The sequence below is a fragment of the Phaeoacremonium minimum genome (genome assembly GCF_000392275.1).
Source record: "Phaeoacremonium minimum UCRPA7 unplaced genomic scaffold PA7_03_scaffold_39, whole genome shotgun sequence".
Taxonomy (NCBI): domain Eukaryota; kingdom Fungi; phylum Ascomycota; class Sordariomycetes; order Togniniales; family Togniniaceae; genus Phaeoacremonium; species Phaeoacremonium minimum.
In genome coordinates this window covers 798,564-818,415 of record NW_006920946.1, presented here as the reverse complement: position 1 = coordinate 818,415, position 19,852 = coordinate 798,564, and the positions used below count along the sequence as shown (strand labels likewise).

The following is a 19,852-nucleotide window of genomic DNA, read 5'->3' as shown; positions in this document are numbered from 1 at the left end:
GTATCATGTCACCGTGTCACAACCTAGCCTTCCATCACCCGCACACAACTTAGCTCTCCTGAGAATTACCAATACCCCTACCAAAATTGCATGCCTCCTTAGCCCATCCGATGATGATCGCCGAACGGATTGCCATGCGCATCATACTCCTGCACGCCCTCGTACTCGTCCTCATGCGGCTGGATATACACCTGCGGGGCGCCGGAGGGAGGCGGGTAGATGAGCGGCTGGCTGTCGGCGCTCTGCTCGCTGACGCTGCGGGCGGCGACGCTGGGGCGCTTCTTGTTGGCGGCGGCGTTCTTTGCGTCGCGGGCGATCTGGGCGGCCTCGGCGGCGGCGACGAGGCGCTTCTGGGTGCTGCCCTCGCGGCAGCACTTGTAGAGGATGGCGCCGAGGGTGGCGGTCAGCGCGACGGCGAAGAAGAGGCTGATGACGACGCCCGCGGCGTGGAAGCTGTCGTCCTTGCGCATGCACACCGACGCGCCGTTGCCGTCCTTGTCGCACAGCATCCCCGACGCGCACTTGGTGGTCAAGACCGTCGTCGGGAAGCACGACAGCGTCTTGCCGGCCGCGGTGCCCGTCGACTGCTTCGGGCAGCTCGTCGTACTGACTGTCGACGTCGCCATGCAGGCCACCGTCGAGGTCACCCCGTTCGAGACGATCGTGGCGTGCCCGCCGTCGGTCTGGGTTGCCGCTGCGGCGGTTGTCGTTGCGTCGTCACGGCGGTATAGCGGCTGGCGTTTACGCAGGTCTCCAGCCACGGGGACACTGCACCGCGCCAGAGTCCATAGTGCCTCGATCTGTGCCTCCTCGGGTTGACAGCCCGCGTGGACGAAGCATGTCTTCAAGTCGGTGTCGTGGAAGCCGGTGGGCAGTTCTGAGAGACAGTAGGCGATGCTGCCCCTGTCACCGCATGATGCGCGGTTTGCCAGCTCGGAATGCCGTGTGTGGAGGCATTCGAGATTATTTGATGTCGCCCAGGCCGTTTGCGAGAGGATTGCAAGGGCGGCGAGAAGGGAGAATGAAGAAGCGGAGCGTGTTATGAACCGCATTTTCATGCTATGATTTTCAGGGTCCTTGCCGAGCTAGGGCGGCCGACAGCGGGAGAGCAATGCTACGTAAGGCACAACCCTCGGTTCGCTTTCTTTACAGCGTCGTTAGCAGCAACGAAGGCCAAGCTTTCTGAAGAGATGTATGGGAAAGCTTGAAAAGCCGACGAAGAGGCTTCGAGCAATTAAATGAGAGAAAACGCCAAAAAAACGAGGAGAGAAAGGGGGCCCGGCAGCTGAAGGATCGGGAGCTGCGGATATTTTAAACTACGGCCTAAACAACTCACTAACTAACATTAACATTGCGCTGCTGGCTTAGCTGGCTGCTGGGGCGCCTCCTTCTCGCTTCATGGGCTCCTTCTTCGCGAGACCAGACCGCAAATCTTCGGCGGGAAGGCATAAGAGTGCGTGATTAGCGTCCATGTTAGGCATCCTTTACAGCATGGGCCATAGGCGTCTACCTACCTAGCATCTAGGTACATACATGGCTTGCACGGGCACAGACAGACTCTGGAGCCATCCAGCCAGCGAGCCAGCCCCAGCGTTAGCACGAGGCTGCCTTCAATTTACCTTCGCTCGCTTCACTAGACCGGCGCCGCAAAAGCCTTGGCATGGGTGATCCTGTCTAAGCTGGCCTAGCTGACTCTTGCTCTTTCGTTAGGGGAGGGAGGTGTGTTTTGGCTTCTGTGCCGTCGGGAGACTTCTGAGCGAGATGAGACCGAAAACGGCTTGTTCTGCTGCTTATTTTAGACTCTTCACTTTTCGGGCTGTTGCCGTCTCTCAAACAGAAACGCAGTTTGTTGGAGTGATCTAGGTAATCTACATGAACATGAACTTGCAGTATTCCCTACAAGGTCCGGGGCTGAGCAGAGGCGATCCTTCAAAGGACGTTGTCTTGCTACTTTGACGAAAGGCATGCATGGTTGCACCGGCGAGCCTAATTACAGCTCATCCGAACCGTTGGCTTCCGTCCGGCATCATCACCTTATTTCTTCCCAATGCAACTTGGGGGCATCGTCTTTCAAGAACCAAGATATGCAGAGTTAGCAGATGCAGTCTCTCTCTAGTTTTCCCCTCCTCTCTCTGTCTGAGACTTCTGGAGCGCACTGAGGCTGTCCCGGATGCAAACACCACCGCCAACAGAAGCAAATCAGCAAAAGTTCGGCGGCCTGGATTCGGAGTGGGTCAGAGACTCAATGTCACAGCGATTAAGGGGACCTGTCACTCCCTGATCCTTGGCCCTCTCGCTACTGCGTAAGCCAGTGTGAAATAGGTGTAGCAGCGGGCTGTGGGCTGTGCGAGAGAAGAAAAAAAGCCCCAGCCCAGCCTAAGCCAGTGGCTGCATGGCGTGGGGAAAGCTTGGATCTGACTGGGCGGCCTGTGGCTATGCGGCGTGTTAGTCCTCCTAGTGCCGAACACCTGCAGGAGAGCTGAATCCCGACGCGGTTTGCGCCGTCTGTTGTGTGGTGATCCCCTCTCTTCTCCTTTTGGGTCAATTGTCTCCAACATGCATGACTTGAGGCAGTCTCACGTGTTGGCCTCAAGCATCCTAGAGTGATGTTTCAAGGATCTGCAGTAGCTGCTGCGTGTTCAGCGTTCGGCAAAGGAGCCTACCGCCGCTCTGTCTTAGGTTGGCATTCCCTCTGAGGACATACGGTCAACAGCGGTCCCATGCCGCTGGAAACGCCTCACGCGCTCTGAGAGCAGTGTTGGCGAGTATAGTAATTTGTGGCAAAGAAGACAAAGATACTCGATTTTACTTTGCCAAGAAGAAAAAGGCGGAGTGCTGCCGTAAGCAGGAGATCTTCAAGTCGGGTAAAGTTGTCAAACGTTAAAGAGGACAGCCGTAAGCACAGATTAGATCCCTAGGACAGTAATCATCTAGAATCTGACACGCGCACAAGACACCGATTCCGGTCAATACCAGCCGTGAGAACAGCCAAGCCGGCGCCGGCGGTGCAGGTGTGTGGAGTGAAGCACCCGTTAGAATATTCATCCACGTGCGGGAGGCTGTATGCGGCTGAAGTTTCCGTCCGAGTCGTTTGGAGGCGCCGCTGCGCCACACAGACGTCAATCTTGACATGGCTCTATAGACTCGTATGGACTTGTAAACGCGCTTGACGATCTCCTGTCCGCGGAGAAGATTGCGACCCTATATGGATATAAATGGCACGCTCTATTCTCCTTGCCGGCTTCAAATCTTCCACTTCGGGTGGCATGTCGCGCTCGAATGTTCCCCAGATAGGTCCAAGACGACGGAAACCTTCCGCCCTCCTTCCGACTTCTTGTAAGTCTACCTGTCGGGTGGATCATTCTCTATACGACTTGCCATTTGGAAACAACCCTGCATGGCGCAAACGAGCCAATTAATTGTGTATACTAAGGCCAAACCGACAGGCTAGCCGGAGCTCTTCCGAGATACTTACTTTAAGACCTTGTAGGGCTGACGGACGTATGCATGAAGTCGCTTCCCCAGATTGTACGCTTCCTATCTTGCCCTGCACTAACGGGTGTGCTATCAAACAAGCTGCTTACAGGCGGTCAGTCGTGTCATTGGGTTCTGCAGTAAGCCTGCAGACCTGCAGACCTGCAGAGAATGAAACCCCTCCTTAATTGAAGATATTATCAGTGGTTTCGATTTTTGCTCATCTCCCATGATCAATAATCAGATTATTGCTTTACACTAAGTCTACAGTATCTATCGTACTTGCACAATCTTGACTTCCATCTCCAATTGCACCGTTTGTCTCTTGTGAAACTTCTGATCTAAGATGTCATAGCTTCATAAGAAGACATTTTCAATTGATTAGAATCTTGGGGTTATAGTTTTAGATGGTATTGGGATGTAGAATAGGGTATCCGGCACTGTTTGAAGTTTAACCTCTTTGCACCTCACTCCGTATTGCAACTCCAAGATCTTGAGCCTTCGTGAACGGCGACCGTCCAGTCATAGCCAACACCGTCGACATGATTGCACTTTCGCTGAATGCACTTGCCGGCTTGTTACCTTTGTAGCCCTCCAAGTCAGCCAACATGTTCATAATAGCACAACGCTCAACTGGTCCCGCCGACTCATAAGCGCATTTGAGAGGAAACACGAGAGCCGTGCTGCCCAATGTTCTGTATCGGATAATGTAGGGGTATGTCAGCCATATCCGACGACTCATCTCCTCGTTGAGAATGTCCATGGTCGGGTCATGCAGACCCAGGAACCGCATCGCATGCTCCATGATCCTATTGATCACGATACGGGACATGCTGATATAAGCGAAACACCACGCGGTCGGCAGGTCCGAGAATTCGTAACGGGCGAGGAACGGTGAGTCCGGGTCGATAAACTCGACGATCTCCCCGCGGTCGTAGCACTCATTGGTCCGCGCCTCGTCCATGATCTGCAGATCTGCGGCCAGCGCCACCGTACGCCCTACGATATCGTGCGCGAGCATCTCGGCCTCTGGGTTGAAAGGGTCCGCGTATAGACGCCGCAGCTGGTTGTTGAGCGTTGGCCAGCTCGCCAGCTTGACGCACAGCCGGAAGCAGGTCGCCGCGAAGTCGAGCTCGACCGCGCCGGCGTCCAGCGCGGTGTTGATGGCGTCGGCCCAGGGCTCGGTCCCGTAAAAACAGTCTTGCTCGCTGACCATGCAGTAGTTCATCTGCGCCGCAAGGGTGCATTGTTAGCCTCGGGTTTTGTAGCCTTCTGGAACGACGACTAGAATTATACGGAGACAAAGGGGGGCTTACCACTGCACCGTAATTATCGAGTGCTAGCTGAATGTCAAGCTCGTCGTTAAGCGTGGGGGGGCCCATTTGAGTCATAATGCTGACAATGCCCCGAACATGGGTCATGCTGTTCGTGCCTCGAGATAAGTCGTAGAAGACCTAGAGATATCTAATTAGCACTTGAAGTTTGGAATCCATCAAGTCGTCCCTAACGTTCTGTGTTTTATGATGATAAAATCGTACCTCGACCCTATGCAGGATTGATGTCGCTGCTAGAGTCGCCGTGCAGAATCGCTGCTCCGGGTCGGACAGCGCAGTCTGTAGGCTTCTCAAAGCTTTGCCGTAACCCTTGAGATCCAACATCTCCTCTGGTGGCAGGCCACGACGAAGGTTAGTCCATGTCGACAAGAGGCAATCAACGGCGTTTGTAAGTGCACGGCTAGTGCTGAGTCGTGGACTCATGAGACCCAAAGCGTAGCGAGACATGGAAAGATCGCAGCCGTTGTCTTGTGCAATACATGACAAAAGTCTTTTGGAAAGGCGGCCATCCGCAGTTGTTGGGACTTCTCTAGGCACTGATAGTTGCATGATCTTCATCTGGTAGAAGGTGCCGCAACCGTTCTTTGCCTTTTGTAATTTGACATCGACTAGCGTTCCTGTTGGAGATGGTCTCCTGCTGCTTTCCGTTGATAGAGCATCAACAGTCATTGTCGACTGGACTTCCTGCTTTGTGGAATGGCAGTTGTTCTGCACGAATTTGAGTTCCTTGGGCGGACCAGAACATTCCTTTTTGGCTTTCTTGCAATTGCCACATGTTGGCCATGCTTCGTCACATTTCTAGACTAGAATTAGTTACGCAATTGAGACTAGTTCCAGTTTCAGGTGATGAAATACAATCTTCCGCCTTTTGCAATACTGACACCGGTTGCTCAAGGGAATACCGGGCATCTTCTTAAACTGGTTAGATTAGAGTGGCAGAGGAATTTTGGTGTTTCAAGCACTCAAGAGATCAAGCAGGCCGATGGTCATCACTCTTGAAGCTAACAGGCAAAGGGTATCGACGACATGTCGTTGATATAGAGACTTTTCACCGTAGTCTCGACTAACGTGTATTACCTAACATTGGATGTCGGGCTTTGTTTCCTCTCGTGTTCCCGAAAGGCCCTGACATGATGCTAAGCTCAACTCGCGATATGCATCTTTACCTAAGCCACTTGCGGATTGACCCGACATGATATCGGATTGGCCATTTGCTGTGGGGAAACCGAAGAAGCTAACGGTCTTGCTGGGAAGAGACGTCACGCTGCAGTCTGGCAACTCCTTGACCTCGACCGCGGCAGCGCGCTATCTTTCCCAAAGAGGCAATTTTGAGGATGGGGTCTCAACCGCGCAGGATTGGAACCCCTGTCTGTCGCCTGCTTCTGCACAATAGACACAAACTACATTCGGCCCATTGAAAACGTCACGTCCAATAAGACAAGCATGATGGAAATTGGAAGATTACGCTTAAAGCCTTATCGGCACCCTGCCACCCAAATCGATGTCAAGTAGCCCGGCAGGGCTGAACAGGAGGGCGCATAAACTTGATTGACGTGCTTGCAACCCCTGGGCAGCCGTTTTAACCTTCTCGTATACTGCAGGATATGTCCGTAAAGAGCCATCTAACGGTCGCTGCTTGCTGTCCCATTGGGTCTAGAGCGATAGGCTGGCTGATTGCGCTTGGGGGCCATTGTTGAGTCTCGCCAACTTTGGCCGCGCGCTTCCGTTGGTCTCCAACCCGGATCCGAAGACCAAGTTGCCCCCCCCAAACCTCTCCATCTCTCCCCACGCACGCCACGTACAGGCGAATGCGAGGGACTTGTGTCTTCTTGGAAGTAGATCCTGCCCAGATCAGGCGTTAAGTTTAAATCCATTTCATGGCCCTACCACTGCACAGCCTGGCTGGGAGGATACCATTGCCCTGGGACTCGTTAGACCACCCCCAGCATTGGCCGTTAGGTGTCCTGGCAATGCCACGCTATGACGATCTTCAGGATGTGGCATGCCAGAAATAGCCATGGGTATTGCAGCTCTGGACTTGACTAGGCCGAGAACTTCTTCAGAAGTCACTTCTAGAAGTACTGCCGAGTCGACTCCGCACCTGTTTCGTATCTGGTCCATCTCCGGTCCGTATCGGCATGCGGAAGTCACGATAGCCAAACTCCGAATTTTATTGCTTTGATTTGATACGACTGATTAGTCCCGACCTCGTTCAACTGGGTCAAATCTGCACGGGCCAAATCCTGTTAGGGGGCGGTTTCGCAGTTGGGCCACTCATCAATGAGAACCTCTTTATCGTAATCACACCTTCTCATGTAAACGAGAAATACTTCAACCGACCCGGCATTAGGAACAAGGATTATGCAGGGCTTTGCCCTGACATTGCGATACTATTGATTGCATCCCGGATCCGATTGCAACTTTGCGGAAGCCAGCCCCCCTTTCGAAGGCGGTGTCGTGGCAATGACAACGAGATATACAATGGCTTTCTATCTAAATTACTTGTGGGGGAGACAAGGGTTGATCTGTAACCGGGGGTATCTTGAGCGGGAATTCAGGAACCATTAGCAGCCAAGGGCCGTGAAGTGGTGCGATAAACTCGAATATGGTAGGCTAGATGCAGTCTACTTGTTCGCTATTTTCTTTGAGTTCAGATGACGAATAACCATGCACAATTTGACGTCAAATTAACAAAGTTGATTTGAAGGTCAGATGAATCAGTCCGTGAGACAGGATACCCTCTTAATGGGCTCAACTCTCCTGACCCCTCTCCTATCATTTTCACTTAGTAATTTATGATTCATTCGTGATGGTTGAGCGATGCGGTCCGCTAGACTCAAAGTCCCACTTTTGAGCCCATGCAACGATTATAGGTATGATGTATTTAGCTTCAGTGAAGCCACCGTGAATCAAAATATGTCTTGAAGCGACATAGCGTAAATATCTGGATCCATTTCGCAAGACAGGCCCTTGAAGGAACCCATCATTGTAAGGCATCACATTTTCTAAAAAATGGCTTCGTGATTTTCAAAGTTCTGTTACCTCTTCTTGTCTTCCTGCAAAGAAACTTGTTCTCGGAGGCGAATGTTGAGCGCTTATGTGACTCAACGACAAAGTATGTCGAATCGGATTGGAGCCCAGAGTATTGGAGTTGATCAATATCTGCTCATACCATAATCAAGCCCTGCCGTCCTGGACATTGCCTTGGCTCAAACCATGAAGTCATTAGCCTGGACTAGAACGCTGCACCTTAACATGACTCTAAGTTTGGATAAGGCAATACACCGCTCACGATATGCCTGCCCAGCGCAGCCACCATTTTCTTTTCCGACTTCAGCACTGGTGATCCCATCACTTTCAGACAAGAGCTTGACAGAACTTAGCCGATCTTGCAGCGCGGCCAATTTAAGGCCCATTCTTCCCACTTTGGCGAAAGCGCCAAGCATACGATATTCTACCCATGGCTTATAAAAATATGATCTTATTGTTTTGAATTTGTAAGGCTGCCTCAGTGGCAAGCACGAAAACCGAGCTGGCATTGTATGAAATCAACCTGATCTTGTCAATCTGGGGCGAGGAGCGATATGGCGCTGCGGTGGACTTTTTTTTTTTTTTTTTTTTCTTTGGTTGGGAAATAACATATAAGCCTGTCTTGCGGATGAGGCTATTGTATTTATTTCTTGCTCTCTCTTCTGGGATAATTTTGTAGGAAAGCAGATGGAAAGAAGCAGAAAAGAGACTATCATTTAGAAGCTGAATAATTCATACGAGAATAGATAGTGGTCGTAAGAGGTTATATAGCAGCATTCGCTACACTGTCTTATGGTTTTGCACGAGTCCTTAGACCTTAGACGAAACAGATGTCACCTTTAAAATCATTAGTTCAGTGATTGTTGGACTTGTTAATTGATTAGTGGAATGGAAGTCGTCATTAGAACAACCCTAACCCTGGGTCTTGACTAATGATCCTTGGCTTGGAAGTCTGGGTGGCGCGAGATCAATTTTGCGACTATTTCGTTCCGGAGAGGCACCATTACCTGACTCGGGTCCATCCTATTTCGGACGCAAACTGCAGCGAGAATCGAGATACTCATGTAGAAGTATTGCAAGAGATGGAGGAGGCTCAGAGCCGCCATTCTGGGAGCTCCCTTGCGGTAATGGACCAGTCGCAAATGAGTGGCGGATGATGTGCTAATTGACCACAGTGCGATGCCTGCCGAATCAAGAAGCTGAAAGTAAGCATTGATGATCCGTCCCATTCGTAAGACCGTCCCTAACTTCTTCAGTGCTCTAAAGAACACCCCGTATGCAGTGCCTGCCTTCAAAATCGGAGGCTGTGTCATTACAGTGGCAGGACCATCCGATCTCCGCTCACCCGAGTGTAAGATGGTTGCCTCTCCTGCATGATGTTTGCTTACCGATTACTAGGTATCTATCAAGTGTGGAAAATCGACTTCAACGTCTAGAAAGGCTCGTAGCACAGCGTCTCCCTGATGTCAACATTGATGAGGCATTGGAGTCATTGGATTCCGATGAGTCAAACAGGGTTCACCAAGGAAGTCCCCTAGCGACGCACCCGCAATCGGTACAAGCATTGCCATCAACACCCAATGATGCAGGTGGCAGTTCAATATCAGAAGCTGTCCCTGAAGGCCCTGATGGCTTTGACTGGCAAGAGGATGTCAATGAGCTGGCTGATGGAATGGCAGCTCTTTCCGTCGAGCCTAAAGGGACTGGATACCTAGGTAAGTTTCTATCCACGGTGTCCCAGCCGATCTCAGATTCTCAACCAGTGACTAGGGTCTACGGCGGGAGTTTTCTTTCTTCGGTCTCTGTTGTTTTATCTAGGCAACCCGAAGTCAATTTTTGACCCTCGAGTGCCAACAGCCAGCTTGCGGAGGTTGGCTAGCCCAGACCTGCTGGAACCTTCATTCCGTTTTGCACAATCATGGCTCTCTCAGCAAGTTTTGAGCAAGCTCATGGATAGCTACTTCACAGTTTATCACCAGACATATCCATTCGTGCACGAGGCAACATTTCGGGCACAATTCCACGAGGTAATTCCTCGGCCTCAGAAGCGGTCTTGGCATATGCTTTTATACTCCATTCTCGCCATCGGTGCATGGTGTCTGGCAGAAGATCAGGGAGAGATCGAAGACGAGCTGTACCATCATGCTCTTTCATTTGGGGAGGATGAATCTATGTTTGAGAGTGCAAACCTCACATTTGTCCAAGCACTTGTTCTGTTAAGCAATCTGTCTCAGAAGCGCGACAAGCCGAACACGGGCTCGAATTTCCTGGGATTAGCAGTCAGAATGGCGCTCAGCCTTGGTTTGCATCGCGAGCTTCCAGATTGGGATATCAACTTGCTGCAACGAGAACAGAGACGACGAGTGTGGTGGGGTCTGTATATCTTTGACAGTGGCGCCTCAACGACCTTTGGGCGGCCGATCTTGCTCCCTGGATCTGAGTCTATGGACGTAAAGCCAGTTTTAAACATTGAGGACGATGTACGTCTAAACAGTCACTTTTTGGTGAAAGTGTTGCTAATACTCGGGGTGAACAGGCACTTACGCCTCGATCAACGACATTGCCCGACGAACTTTCCAGCCCTACCGTCTATTCTGGGTTGAAGACCCAGAGTGACTTCCATGTACACTCGAATTATATATCGAACAACCTTCTCTCGGCCTCAGGAATTGCTACAAAAGCCGCTTTGGCGCTGAACCAGTCTCTTGAATCCTGGTCGAAGACGATACCCGCATATTTTTCTTTGAGTCAACTACCCGAAACTGATGATCAATGGTATCTGTTTGCTAGATCTCGGCTATGGTGGCGCTACTGGAACCTGAAGATAATTCTCTTTCGACAACTTCTGCTTCGAAGAGCAGTTGAGAAAAGCCGCAATTCCGGTACCCTGTCATCAGATTCACTCGATCAGGAAGCTATTGACATCGCTATTGATGCGGCTCAGTCCACAATTCTGTCTATAAATGAATACCTGGGCACTGCGAATCTTACGAGACTCGCAAGTTGGTATTCAGTGTGAGCTATTACAGATCCCATTCAGCTGGAGACAAGCTAATTTTCTAAGTTTCTTCCTTTTCCACGCCTCGCTCGTCATCGTACTCGCCATTCTAGGCGACGCCGGTTCACATAATCTGTCTCGGTGGCGCTCGGACATCGAAACTGTGCGCCATATTCTCCGAACCATGCTTGCGAAACACCAATTGGCCGCGAGGTGCGCGGACATCCTTGATCATGTTCTTCCTCCAGACTCGACAGACCTTGGACTGTGGGGAGGTAATCAACTCGACTTAGATGGCATCGACTTCTCTATGTGGCCTGCAGATCCTGGTGATATGTTGGGCTCTTTTGTGTGGCCCGAGCCTGGAGAAGGACTTTGAATCAGGCTGTAGTAACGACTAGCAATCTGTCGCAGCTGCTGTTGGCATGTGCACATAATCACATATGTTAAAAAAGCACCTGAATAAGACGCCGTGATGTTTCAATCCCAGGCACTTTACTGTTTGACGAAAATATGTCTGTCAATTATAAATTCTAATGTCAGGCTCGATAAGATGAGACCTAATTAGATCGCCGTTTGGAATGTCGTTTTCTTCAGCGCGTCGAGCTGCCGCATCTCGGGAAGTCTCTATGCCTGCTAGCAGGTGACGCTCAATCAGGCGCTCTCTGGCCACTTCAGGGGGCACATCTACGAACCACCTGGAAAAACTGTCAGCAAAAGCCACGAACTAGAGGCAGTGAAATAGCTGACCTTTCGTCCACTAATTGTGCAATCTTACTCCAAGGTGCCTCATTCAAAAGGGTATAGTTTCCTTCGATGATGACAACTTGAGTTGTAGATGAGATCGTAATGCCATTCGGTACCGGGTCTTTGACAGCATGATCGAAAGTCGGGGCTCTGATTGCAAGGCCGGGCTCATCACGCCGGGTGACTGGGGTATTACGGAGAGCCATCACGAGGTTGAGAAATGCATCAGCGTCGAAGGTGAATGGCGCACCACGCCGACGCAAGGCCATTGCTGGATCTTTAAATGTTGCGAGAACGGCCTTCTCATAGTGATAGCCGTCCTGAGAAGAACTTAGCAACTGGAAATCCACGGTATATAGTTGTTATTGACATACCATCGGGACGACTTGAGCGTTTTCAATACCATAACTAGGCAATGCTTGAAGCACTCCAGCTGAGATCGTTGTCTTCCCAGAACCAGGGACACCAGCCAGTGCGATCAATATTCTCTTCTCTGAACCTTTCGCCCGAGTCAGGAGACTCTGTATGCGGAGGCACAGGATTGCTACAGCCTGCTCGAAATCAGTCGACGGCACCAACATGTTGTGTTCATCCTAATATCCTCTAGCAATCAGGCATTCCCCTGGGCCTCGAGGCCTCATAATGATCCTTTTTCTTTGATGTCGGCCTTCAGTCTGCCATAGGCATGTTAGTTGAATTACCTTGGCGGACTAGAGTGATCCGAGCCTTATTCCCGCTTCCAGAGCCCGAGTATTACACCGAATGGACGCCAAAGCGGGTCCCGACACCAGCCGATCGTCACCAGTTTTCGAATGCCGGATCCGCCTGTGGATCTCTTCTCGTGGCCAACTCCACCTTCCAAGGCCGACTCAGTAATCATGGACTTCTCCTCATTGGCCCGGACCGATGTCGTCCGGTGGAGGCTCCGCAAACCTCTCACATGAGTCTTCCTTTCCCCACGGGATCTCGAGACGGGGTCAAAAATCTGGGAATGGGGGTATAAACAGGGATACGCTGCAGGCATATATAATCGCGGCGCTCCCCCGGATTGTCAAGTACAGTCATCACTGATCAAACAGCGAATCACAACCCGTCTTAAAAGTTGAACATGGCAGCTGCAATCCCAGTTCAGGAACAAGATGGCATCGCCACGCCTAGAAAGGGCGTCTGGCGCATGGTGCGAGAAAACCCATATATCTTCGGACTATCAATGGTAATAAGTCGCCCTTCAGTCTTCTTGCACAAGCAATTAACAGCGTGCCTAGTTTGCCAGCTTGGGCGGCTTCCTCTTTGGCTACGACCAAGGAGTTGTATCCGGCGTTTTGACGATGGAATCTTTCGGTGCTCAGTTCCCTCGAATCTTCCTCGACAGCGGCTTTAAGGGATGGTTCGTATCGACGCTCCTGCTCCTCGCCTGGTTTGGATCTCTCATCAACGGTCCTGTGGCCGATCGATTTGGTCGTAAAGGATCTATGCTGGTCGCCGTTGTTGTATTCGTCATCGGCTCTTCCTTCCAGGCAGGCGCCAACTCGATAGCAATGCTCTTTGCTGGTAAGCAAATTATATATACGCCATAATCTCAGCTACTGATGTGAATAGGTCGAGCGGTGGCTGGTCTCTCAATTGGAATGCTTACAATGATTGTTCCGATGTACATGTCTGAGGTCTCGACTCCAGGGATTCGAGGTACACTAGTCGTCCTTCAACAGCTGAGCATTACCCTGGGCATCCTTCTTAGCTACTGGATCGAATATGGCACTCAGTACATCGGCGGAACCCGCTGTGCTCCCGATATCCCATACACTGGAGGTACCGAGTCAGATCGGACCTTCGACCCTAGACACGATGTTGGTCCCAATGGCTGCACGGGACAATCGGAGGCTTCATGGAGATTTCCATTCGCGCTGCAGATTCTTCCAGCATTGATTCTTGGCATTGGAATGATTTTTTATCCCGAGTCTCCGAGATACTTCTTGATGCGAAAGAATGAGGAAAAGGCACTTGCTTCGCTTGCCAAGTTGCGCCGCGTCCATCCCGACACTGAAGGACTACGAACAGAGTACCTTGCTATTAAAGCTGAAGTTCTATTCGACGAGGCAACAGCACGCGAGAAGTTCCCTAATAAGTTTGGCTTTTCACTCTGGCTCGCTCAATACACCGATCTTCTGCTGAGATGGCCCTCCTTCAAACGAGTATTCATTGGATCCAGTATAATGTTCTTTCAACAGTTTGTATGTATACCAGTGCTAAGTTTGAAGTGACTATACTAACATCGTCGGACAGATGGGTTGTAATGCAATGATCTACGTAAGTCTCCGAACGATCTCCATTGCTCGAAATCAAATACTCACATTGTTTTAGTATGCACCTACTATCTTCTCTCAGCTTGGTCTATCAGGCCAAACGTCTAGTCTTTTGGCCACTGGTGTCTACGGCATCGTCAACACCTTGTCGACTCTGCCTGCTCTATTCCTGATTGACAAGGTTGGCCGCCGGCCTTTGTTGATGTGTGGCGCAGTTGGCACATTCATCTCACTAGTCATCGTCGGTGGTATTATTGGCGGCTATGGCTCGTCGCTTTCAGAGAACAAGTCGGCTGGCTGGGCTGGAATTGCTTTCATCTACATCTATGACATCAACTTCTCTTACTCGTTCGCTCCGATCGGTTGGGTATTGCCCGCCGAGATTTTCAACCTTGGCAACCGCTCCAAGGCAATGGCCATCACAACCAGTGCAACCTGGATGTGTAACTTCATCATTGGCCTTGTTACTCCGGATATGCTTGATACGCTCAAGTGGGGTACATACATCTTCTTCGCCGCCTTCTGTCTGATTGCGTTTGTCTTCACATTTTTCTTCGTGCCCGAGACGCGGGGCAAGAGCTTGGAGGACATGGACGTTGTGTTCGGTGACACGGCAGCACATGAGGAGAAGGTCCGTTTGTACGAGATTGCGGCTTCTATGGGCTTAACGGAGGCGTTGCCCAATGAGAAAGTGGACCATGCTCGACACGAGACTGAACAAGTTGAACATACCGCCTAGACGGCATCGCATGCCTAAGATTGCAACTTGAATTTGGAGATAATTGTCTTCTTTAGCATCCATGAGATTTACTTGATAGTCATCAAAAGCGTTTCTTTGAGGCAATCTGTCTAATGAGTGCTAGAGTTTTGGGTGGCGATACGGTTGAGGGCTGCCTTCGGGTAGGGACAACCGAGCACCGAAATGGAAAAACTCCTATTTAAAACATAGATAGGGAGAAAAAGTATGATTGAATTGTCAGCAGTGATCATGAGGATTCCAAATTGTCTAAAATACTGATGTAAAAGTGATTGCTAGAAAGCAAAATGAGCTGTTTGAGATCCTCAAGAGTCATAGAGCTGTATGTCAGAAGCGAGTCAAGCTAAGTTAGGCTAGAGTTGTCAGAATGTCAGAATTTAGAGTGACTAAACTTGATGTGGCTAGTGTTGGTGGCCAGCCGGATCGCCCATACGCCCCGACAGATTTCGAATCCACTGGCCTCACTTCTCAGTCCTCAATCATAATCGAGGCAACATCCTGTAGTACGAGCTATCTACGGCTCCTTTTCCTGCATTGTTACGGCATCACTTATGGACACTGTTTGGAAGCCATATCTTAAGTCTTCGGACGACGATTGGACACTCCTGTCAGATCCCGCAGATCGGAAGCGAGTTCAAAACAGGCTCTCGCAGCGAGCTAGACGTGGGTTTCTTCATGACAGAACGAATTGCATGGGTCATTTCTAACTGTTATGCCGATGAAGGAATCAAGCTTGCTAATCAACAGTCTCGGGCGAAGCCGCATGCTCAAGCTCGTGAGCGTCTTACAGCAGCTGTCCCGGTCTCTAAGTCTCAAGATTTGTGTAGTGCACAGACAAGCTCAATGGTCCCCATCTCCAAGCCTCCCAGCGCGATCTCACAAAGCGAAGGGAGCCTGGACCCGGGACGAGACACCCACTTTATCATCATGCATGGCATGACAGCCTCCGCTGCTTTCATTCGCATTGGTAATCTGCTCGAACTTGCTTGTCTACAAGATAGCGGATTTAATATTTGCGCTCCCATCGAGAGATTGCCCCAAACAATCATACCGACCTTCAACCAGCAAACTATCCCACACCAGCCTTACGTTGATATGCTACCCTGGCCATCGGTACGCGATAGATTACTTCTCACACTAGCGGCTATCAACGAGCTGGAGTTTGTTATGGACATGTCATCAGATGGCTTGAAAATTTGGGGTACAACACCTTGGGACCCGATGGCTTGGGAGGTTGGCCCTGCATTTGCGAGGAAGTGGTGGTTCCTCTTGGATGACAATATCATGCACACGACGAATTTCTGGCGTCGGCAACGAGGAGAAGAGGACCTCATCCTGAGCCAGCCGTGATCGATGACCTTGAAGTCGAAGTTTTACGAGTCAGGTACCTGTTTGAGGCGCTAAGCCAAGATCGTGCCATCCTACCCACAAGCGCACTACATTCTGACAATCGTCATGTTTGTGACAACATCCCATTTTGTCAGAATGCATTGCCTGTTTGGAGATACGGCTACTGCGGTTTCCTAAATCACTATTGCCCTTTCGGCATTATAAATTGTCGTCCTGTCAGATTTGCATCAGCATTGTTCATGCAGGTCGCTTTCCTCATTCTCATTCCTCCGGAGAACTCATTCCAACCACAGCCAATTCATCGATTCGATTACCATGGGGGGAGTATTCACCCAACTATACCCGCCTAGTCCTACATTCACTGAGAAAGATGTTCCTTCACTCGTCGGCAAGGTGTTCATCGTGACTGGTGGGAATGCAGGTGTTGGGCTCGAGCTCGTCAAGATTCTCTATCTGAAAGGCGGCACAGTCTACATCGCAGGGCGATCTCAATCAAGAATAGCTGCCGAGATTGAAGCAATAAGTGCCATCCCCACCGATACACCTGGAAAGCTCAAGAGTCTCATTGTCGACCTAAATGATCTGTCGACGATTTCTCCATGTGTCTCCGGATTTCTGACCCAGGAATCGCGCCTCGACGTTTTATGGAACAATGCAGGAGTTGCGCAACCACCCACAGGGGAAGGGAATGAGGCCATCATGCGCATCAACTGCCTCGGCGCCTTTCTCTTGACCAAGATGTTGTTGCCCGTCCTTATCAAGACTGCGCGAAACTCAGCCAAAGGCAGCGTGCGCATAGTGTTTACGTCCTCTGGCATTATTGACATGAATTCTCCCCCAGGCGGCATCTCCTTCGCTGAGCTTGTCCCTGGCAATTATTCGAAAGATGCGTCTCGCAACTACAGCGCCTCCAAGGCCGGCAACTGGTTCTTAGCGTCCGAATTTGACAAGAGGGTCCGCGAGAACGGGATCGTGTCCGTGGTACAGAGCCCCGGGACTTTGCGAACCAAAGGCTGGGATAAAGCGTCGTGGTCAATAAGGGCTTCGATGGCTTTGTTTATGCATGATCCTAAGATGGGCGCATATACTGAACTGTGGGCTGGGCTCAGCCCTGACGTCAAGCTCGAGGATGGGGGGAGATTCGCTATTCCATGGGGCAGGTGGCATACTAGTCCGAAGAAAAGTATACTTCAGAGCTTGAAGACCAAAGAAGAGGGAGGCACAGGTCTTGCGGCGCAGTTTTGGGAGTGGTGTGAGGAGCGGACGCAGGATTATGCTGTGTGATGGAAACAACGATTCAGTTGAGTCTCGATGTTGGTCTCGATACGCTTTGGCAGACGTGACTGTATGAGATGATTGTTGATATGTGTGTCTTGGTCTAGCAATTGGTTCATTATCATTGAGTAGCATAGACTGGCTTCTCTATTGTGTCAGGTACTCGAAGTGGAACTGACTTGAGGGATTCCGAATTTAGATAATCTGAAATGGAAAGATGGTTTTAGCTATTTCGCTTTCTATCGATCACTACGTTTGACTCAATATGATTTGGTGAGATAGTCATAGAACACTTATCGAACCCGTGGAAATGGTCACCTTGCAGGTCAAAAGCGGAGGACTCGTTGCGGCCAGGGGTCAACCCTAACCCTTCGCATGAGGCAAGCTCCACAACAAGTAGTGGGGGCTGTCAATTAATCAGCACAGAAACATCAAGGGCTAGACTTCAACATGCACCTATTGATCCTGTCACATATCCAGACATCATAATGTACGAACTGTGAAGCGAAAATAACTTCTGAATTGACTGGGAGATGAAAGTAGTCGCCGATAGCTTACACATCCTGCTCCTCACGATTTTTGTCTGTGTCAACCCCTACTGATCTTAGCACAGCTGGTGTCTCGCATGGGTCTTTGGAGCAAAGTCTATAGTGTCAACTGCGAACGATAAACTGCAGTCATGGCATCAACTTCTTCAGAATCTCCAGTCGAGGAGATAAGGATCAACAGTATGCCTTCTAACTCGGTTCGTCTTGATGAGACGCGGCACCGGACATCGTCGAAGAACGTGAAACGACGGGCACAACAAGTCAACGAAGCTCAGCCTGTTGAGAAAAGAAAAAGAATTTTGCACGCATGCGACGAGTGCCGCCGAAAAAAGATTAAATGCGACGGCAAGAAGCCGTGTATTCACTGTGCCGTTTATAGCTATCGTAAGTCTAAAGTGTCTTCCGCCCAACAGTCTTTGAAGTGATCTGGATGCCGTTCTCAAGACTAAGTCGAAGTTCACAGACTGTACTTATGATGAATCTTCTAAACGCGGTCGTAATGCGTCTCCACGACAGATTGAAGCTGTTGAGGCACGCCTTCAAAAGGCCGAATCTCTCCTTAAAATTCTTGAACCCAATCTGGATCTAAACGAACTGTACCTCAACACCAACAGTCCCGAGGTGATTGCTAGCATACTTCGTCAAACGATCCCTAGACCGGAAAAGGTGGACCATATCACAGAATCAAGTGAATTATCTGACGAATCACTACTTGGGACTATGCTAGAAAATTTCGGCTCGCTTGATCTGGACGATAAAGGCCGGTGGAATTATAGTGGTCACTCGTCCACTATTATCTTTATGCAAAGGTTACAGAACCAATTCGGAAACTTGATCACGCCTACCGCAAAACCATTTAGATCTGGACTTGGTGCGCAATACCCGGAGTCGAGCGTCGGGCTGTCTCGGCCATTCGATGACTACTCTGGCGTCTCTCAAAGTTTCGTACTGCCGGTAGAAAGTACTGCCAGGGAGCTTTGTCGAGTGAGTTTTGATCAAGCATGCATCCCCAACCGCTTTATTCACGAGCCATCGTTTTGGGCGTCATTTGATCAAGTCTATGCGACAAGTTGGGATAGATATGGCGCAGGAGAACGCGTCTTCTTGCCGTTGTTATATGCTGCCATAGCAGTCGGCTGCCTGTTCTCGGACATCGACAAGTCTACAAATGTACTAAGAGGCGGTCAACTATTTGAGCAGGGGTAAGCCGTCCTGACTTTCTCCTAAGCTCTCAAGGGGCTAATGCCACATTGCCAAACCAGCTTCAGATACTACCGCGATTGTCGGGCGCTGCTTGATCTCACTGATTGTCGAGACCTAATTTCCCTTCAGGCGGCGATCTTCGTTATCATTTTCTTGCAATCATCTGCAGAACTGAGTACATGTTATCCCTACATCGGAATTGCCCAACGGGCTGCTCTCCATTTAGGTCTTCATCGCAAAATCCAGGGGAACTTCAACCCAATTGAACGCGAACTCCGCAAACGCATTTTCTGGACCATTCGAAGCATGGATGTCTATGTCAGCACCCGACTTGGCCTGCCCATATCAGTAAATAGCGACGATATTGACCAAGAGTATCCGTTGGAGATAGATGATGACTTCATTACCCGAGTTGGTATACTCCCCATGCCGTCTAGTCGCATATCAAGCATGGCTGGCGCAAACGCACACACTCGCTTGCTGGACATCATTATCCAAGTGGTCAAGGCTGTTTATCCAGTGAAACTCGCCAGGCACCAAGAGAAGCCTGATCGAACATACATGATCAGTTATTCCAAGATCCAAGAGATTGAGGCGAATCTAACACTGTGGGAGGAACAAGTGCCCTCGGCATTGCAGACAAGAGGCGAGCGTATCTCCGACTCACAGGCTACAGAACGGTAAGTGCTGATACCATGCCCATTTTTCTGCCGCTTGAGACTTATGCAGAAATAGAATGAGGCAACTCCTTCGGCTATCTCATGCCCATGTCCAGTGGACAATGTACCGACCGTTCCTTCATTTTGCCTCTAGCAGTTTCCAAGCCGAAAGCA

General features: G+C 50.2%; 3 protein-coding genes across 3 annotated transcripts; 1 reads left to right on the top strand and 2 right to left on the bottom strand.

Annotated features, from left to right (window-relative positions):
• Nucleotides 1–98: 98 nt before the first annotated feature.
• UCRPA7_633 (hypothetical protein) lies at nt 99–1,052 on the bottom strand (the record flags this gene model as incomplete). The annotated part of the gene is made up of 1 exon (XM_007913227.1): nt 99–1,052. One exon carries the CDS (start codon nt 1,050–1,052, stop codon nt 99–101), a length of 954 nt encoding a protein of 317 aa, XP_007911418.1.
• A 2,695-nt stretch (nt 1,053–3,747) lies between these two features.
• On the bottom strand, nt 3,748–5,132 carry UCRPA7_632 (putative c6 zinc finger domain protein; the record flags this gene model as incomplete). The annotated part of the gene is made up of 4 exons (XM_007913226.1): nt 3,748–3,815; nt 4,057–4,702; nt 4,791–4,928; nt 5,013–5,132. The coding sequence occupies 4 exons, from the start codon at nt 5,130–5,132 to the stop codon at nt 3,748–3,750; spliced, it is 972 nt and encodes a 323-aa protein (XP_007911417.1).
• A 7,559-nt stretch (nt 5,133–12,691) lies between these two features.
• UCRPA7_631 (putative d-xylose-proton symporter protein) lies at nt 12,692–14,625 on the top strand (the record flags this gene model as incomplete). The annotated part of the gene is made up of 5 exons (XM_007913225.1): nt 12,692–12,748; nt 12,849–13,134; nt 13,183–13,814; nt 13,867–13,890; nt 13,945–14,625. 5 exons carry the CDS (start codon nt 12,692–12,694, stop codon nt 14,623–14,625), a joined length of 1,680 nt encoding a protein of 559 aa, XP_007911416.1.
• Between the last annotated feature and the right edge of the window lie 5,227 nt (nt 14,626–19,852).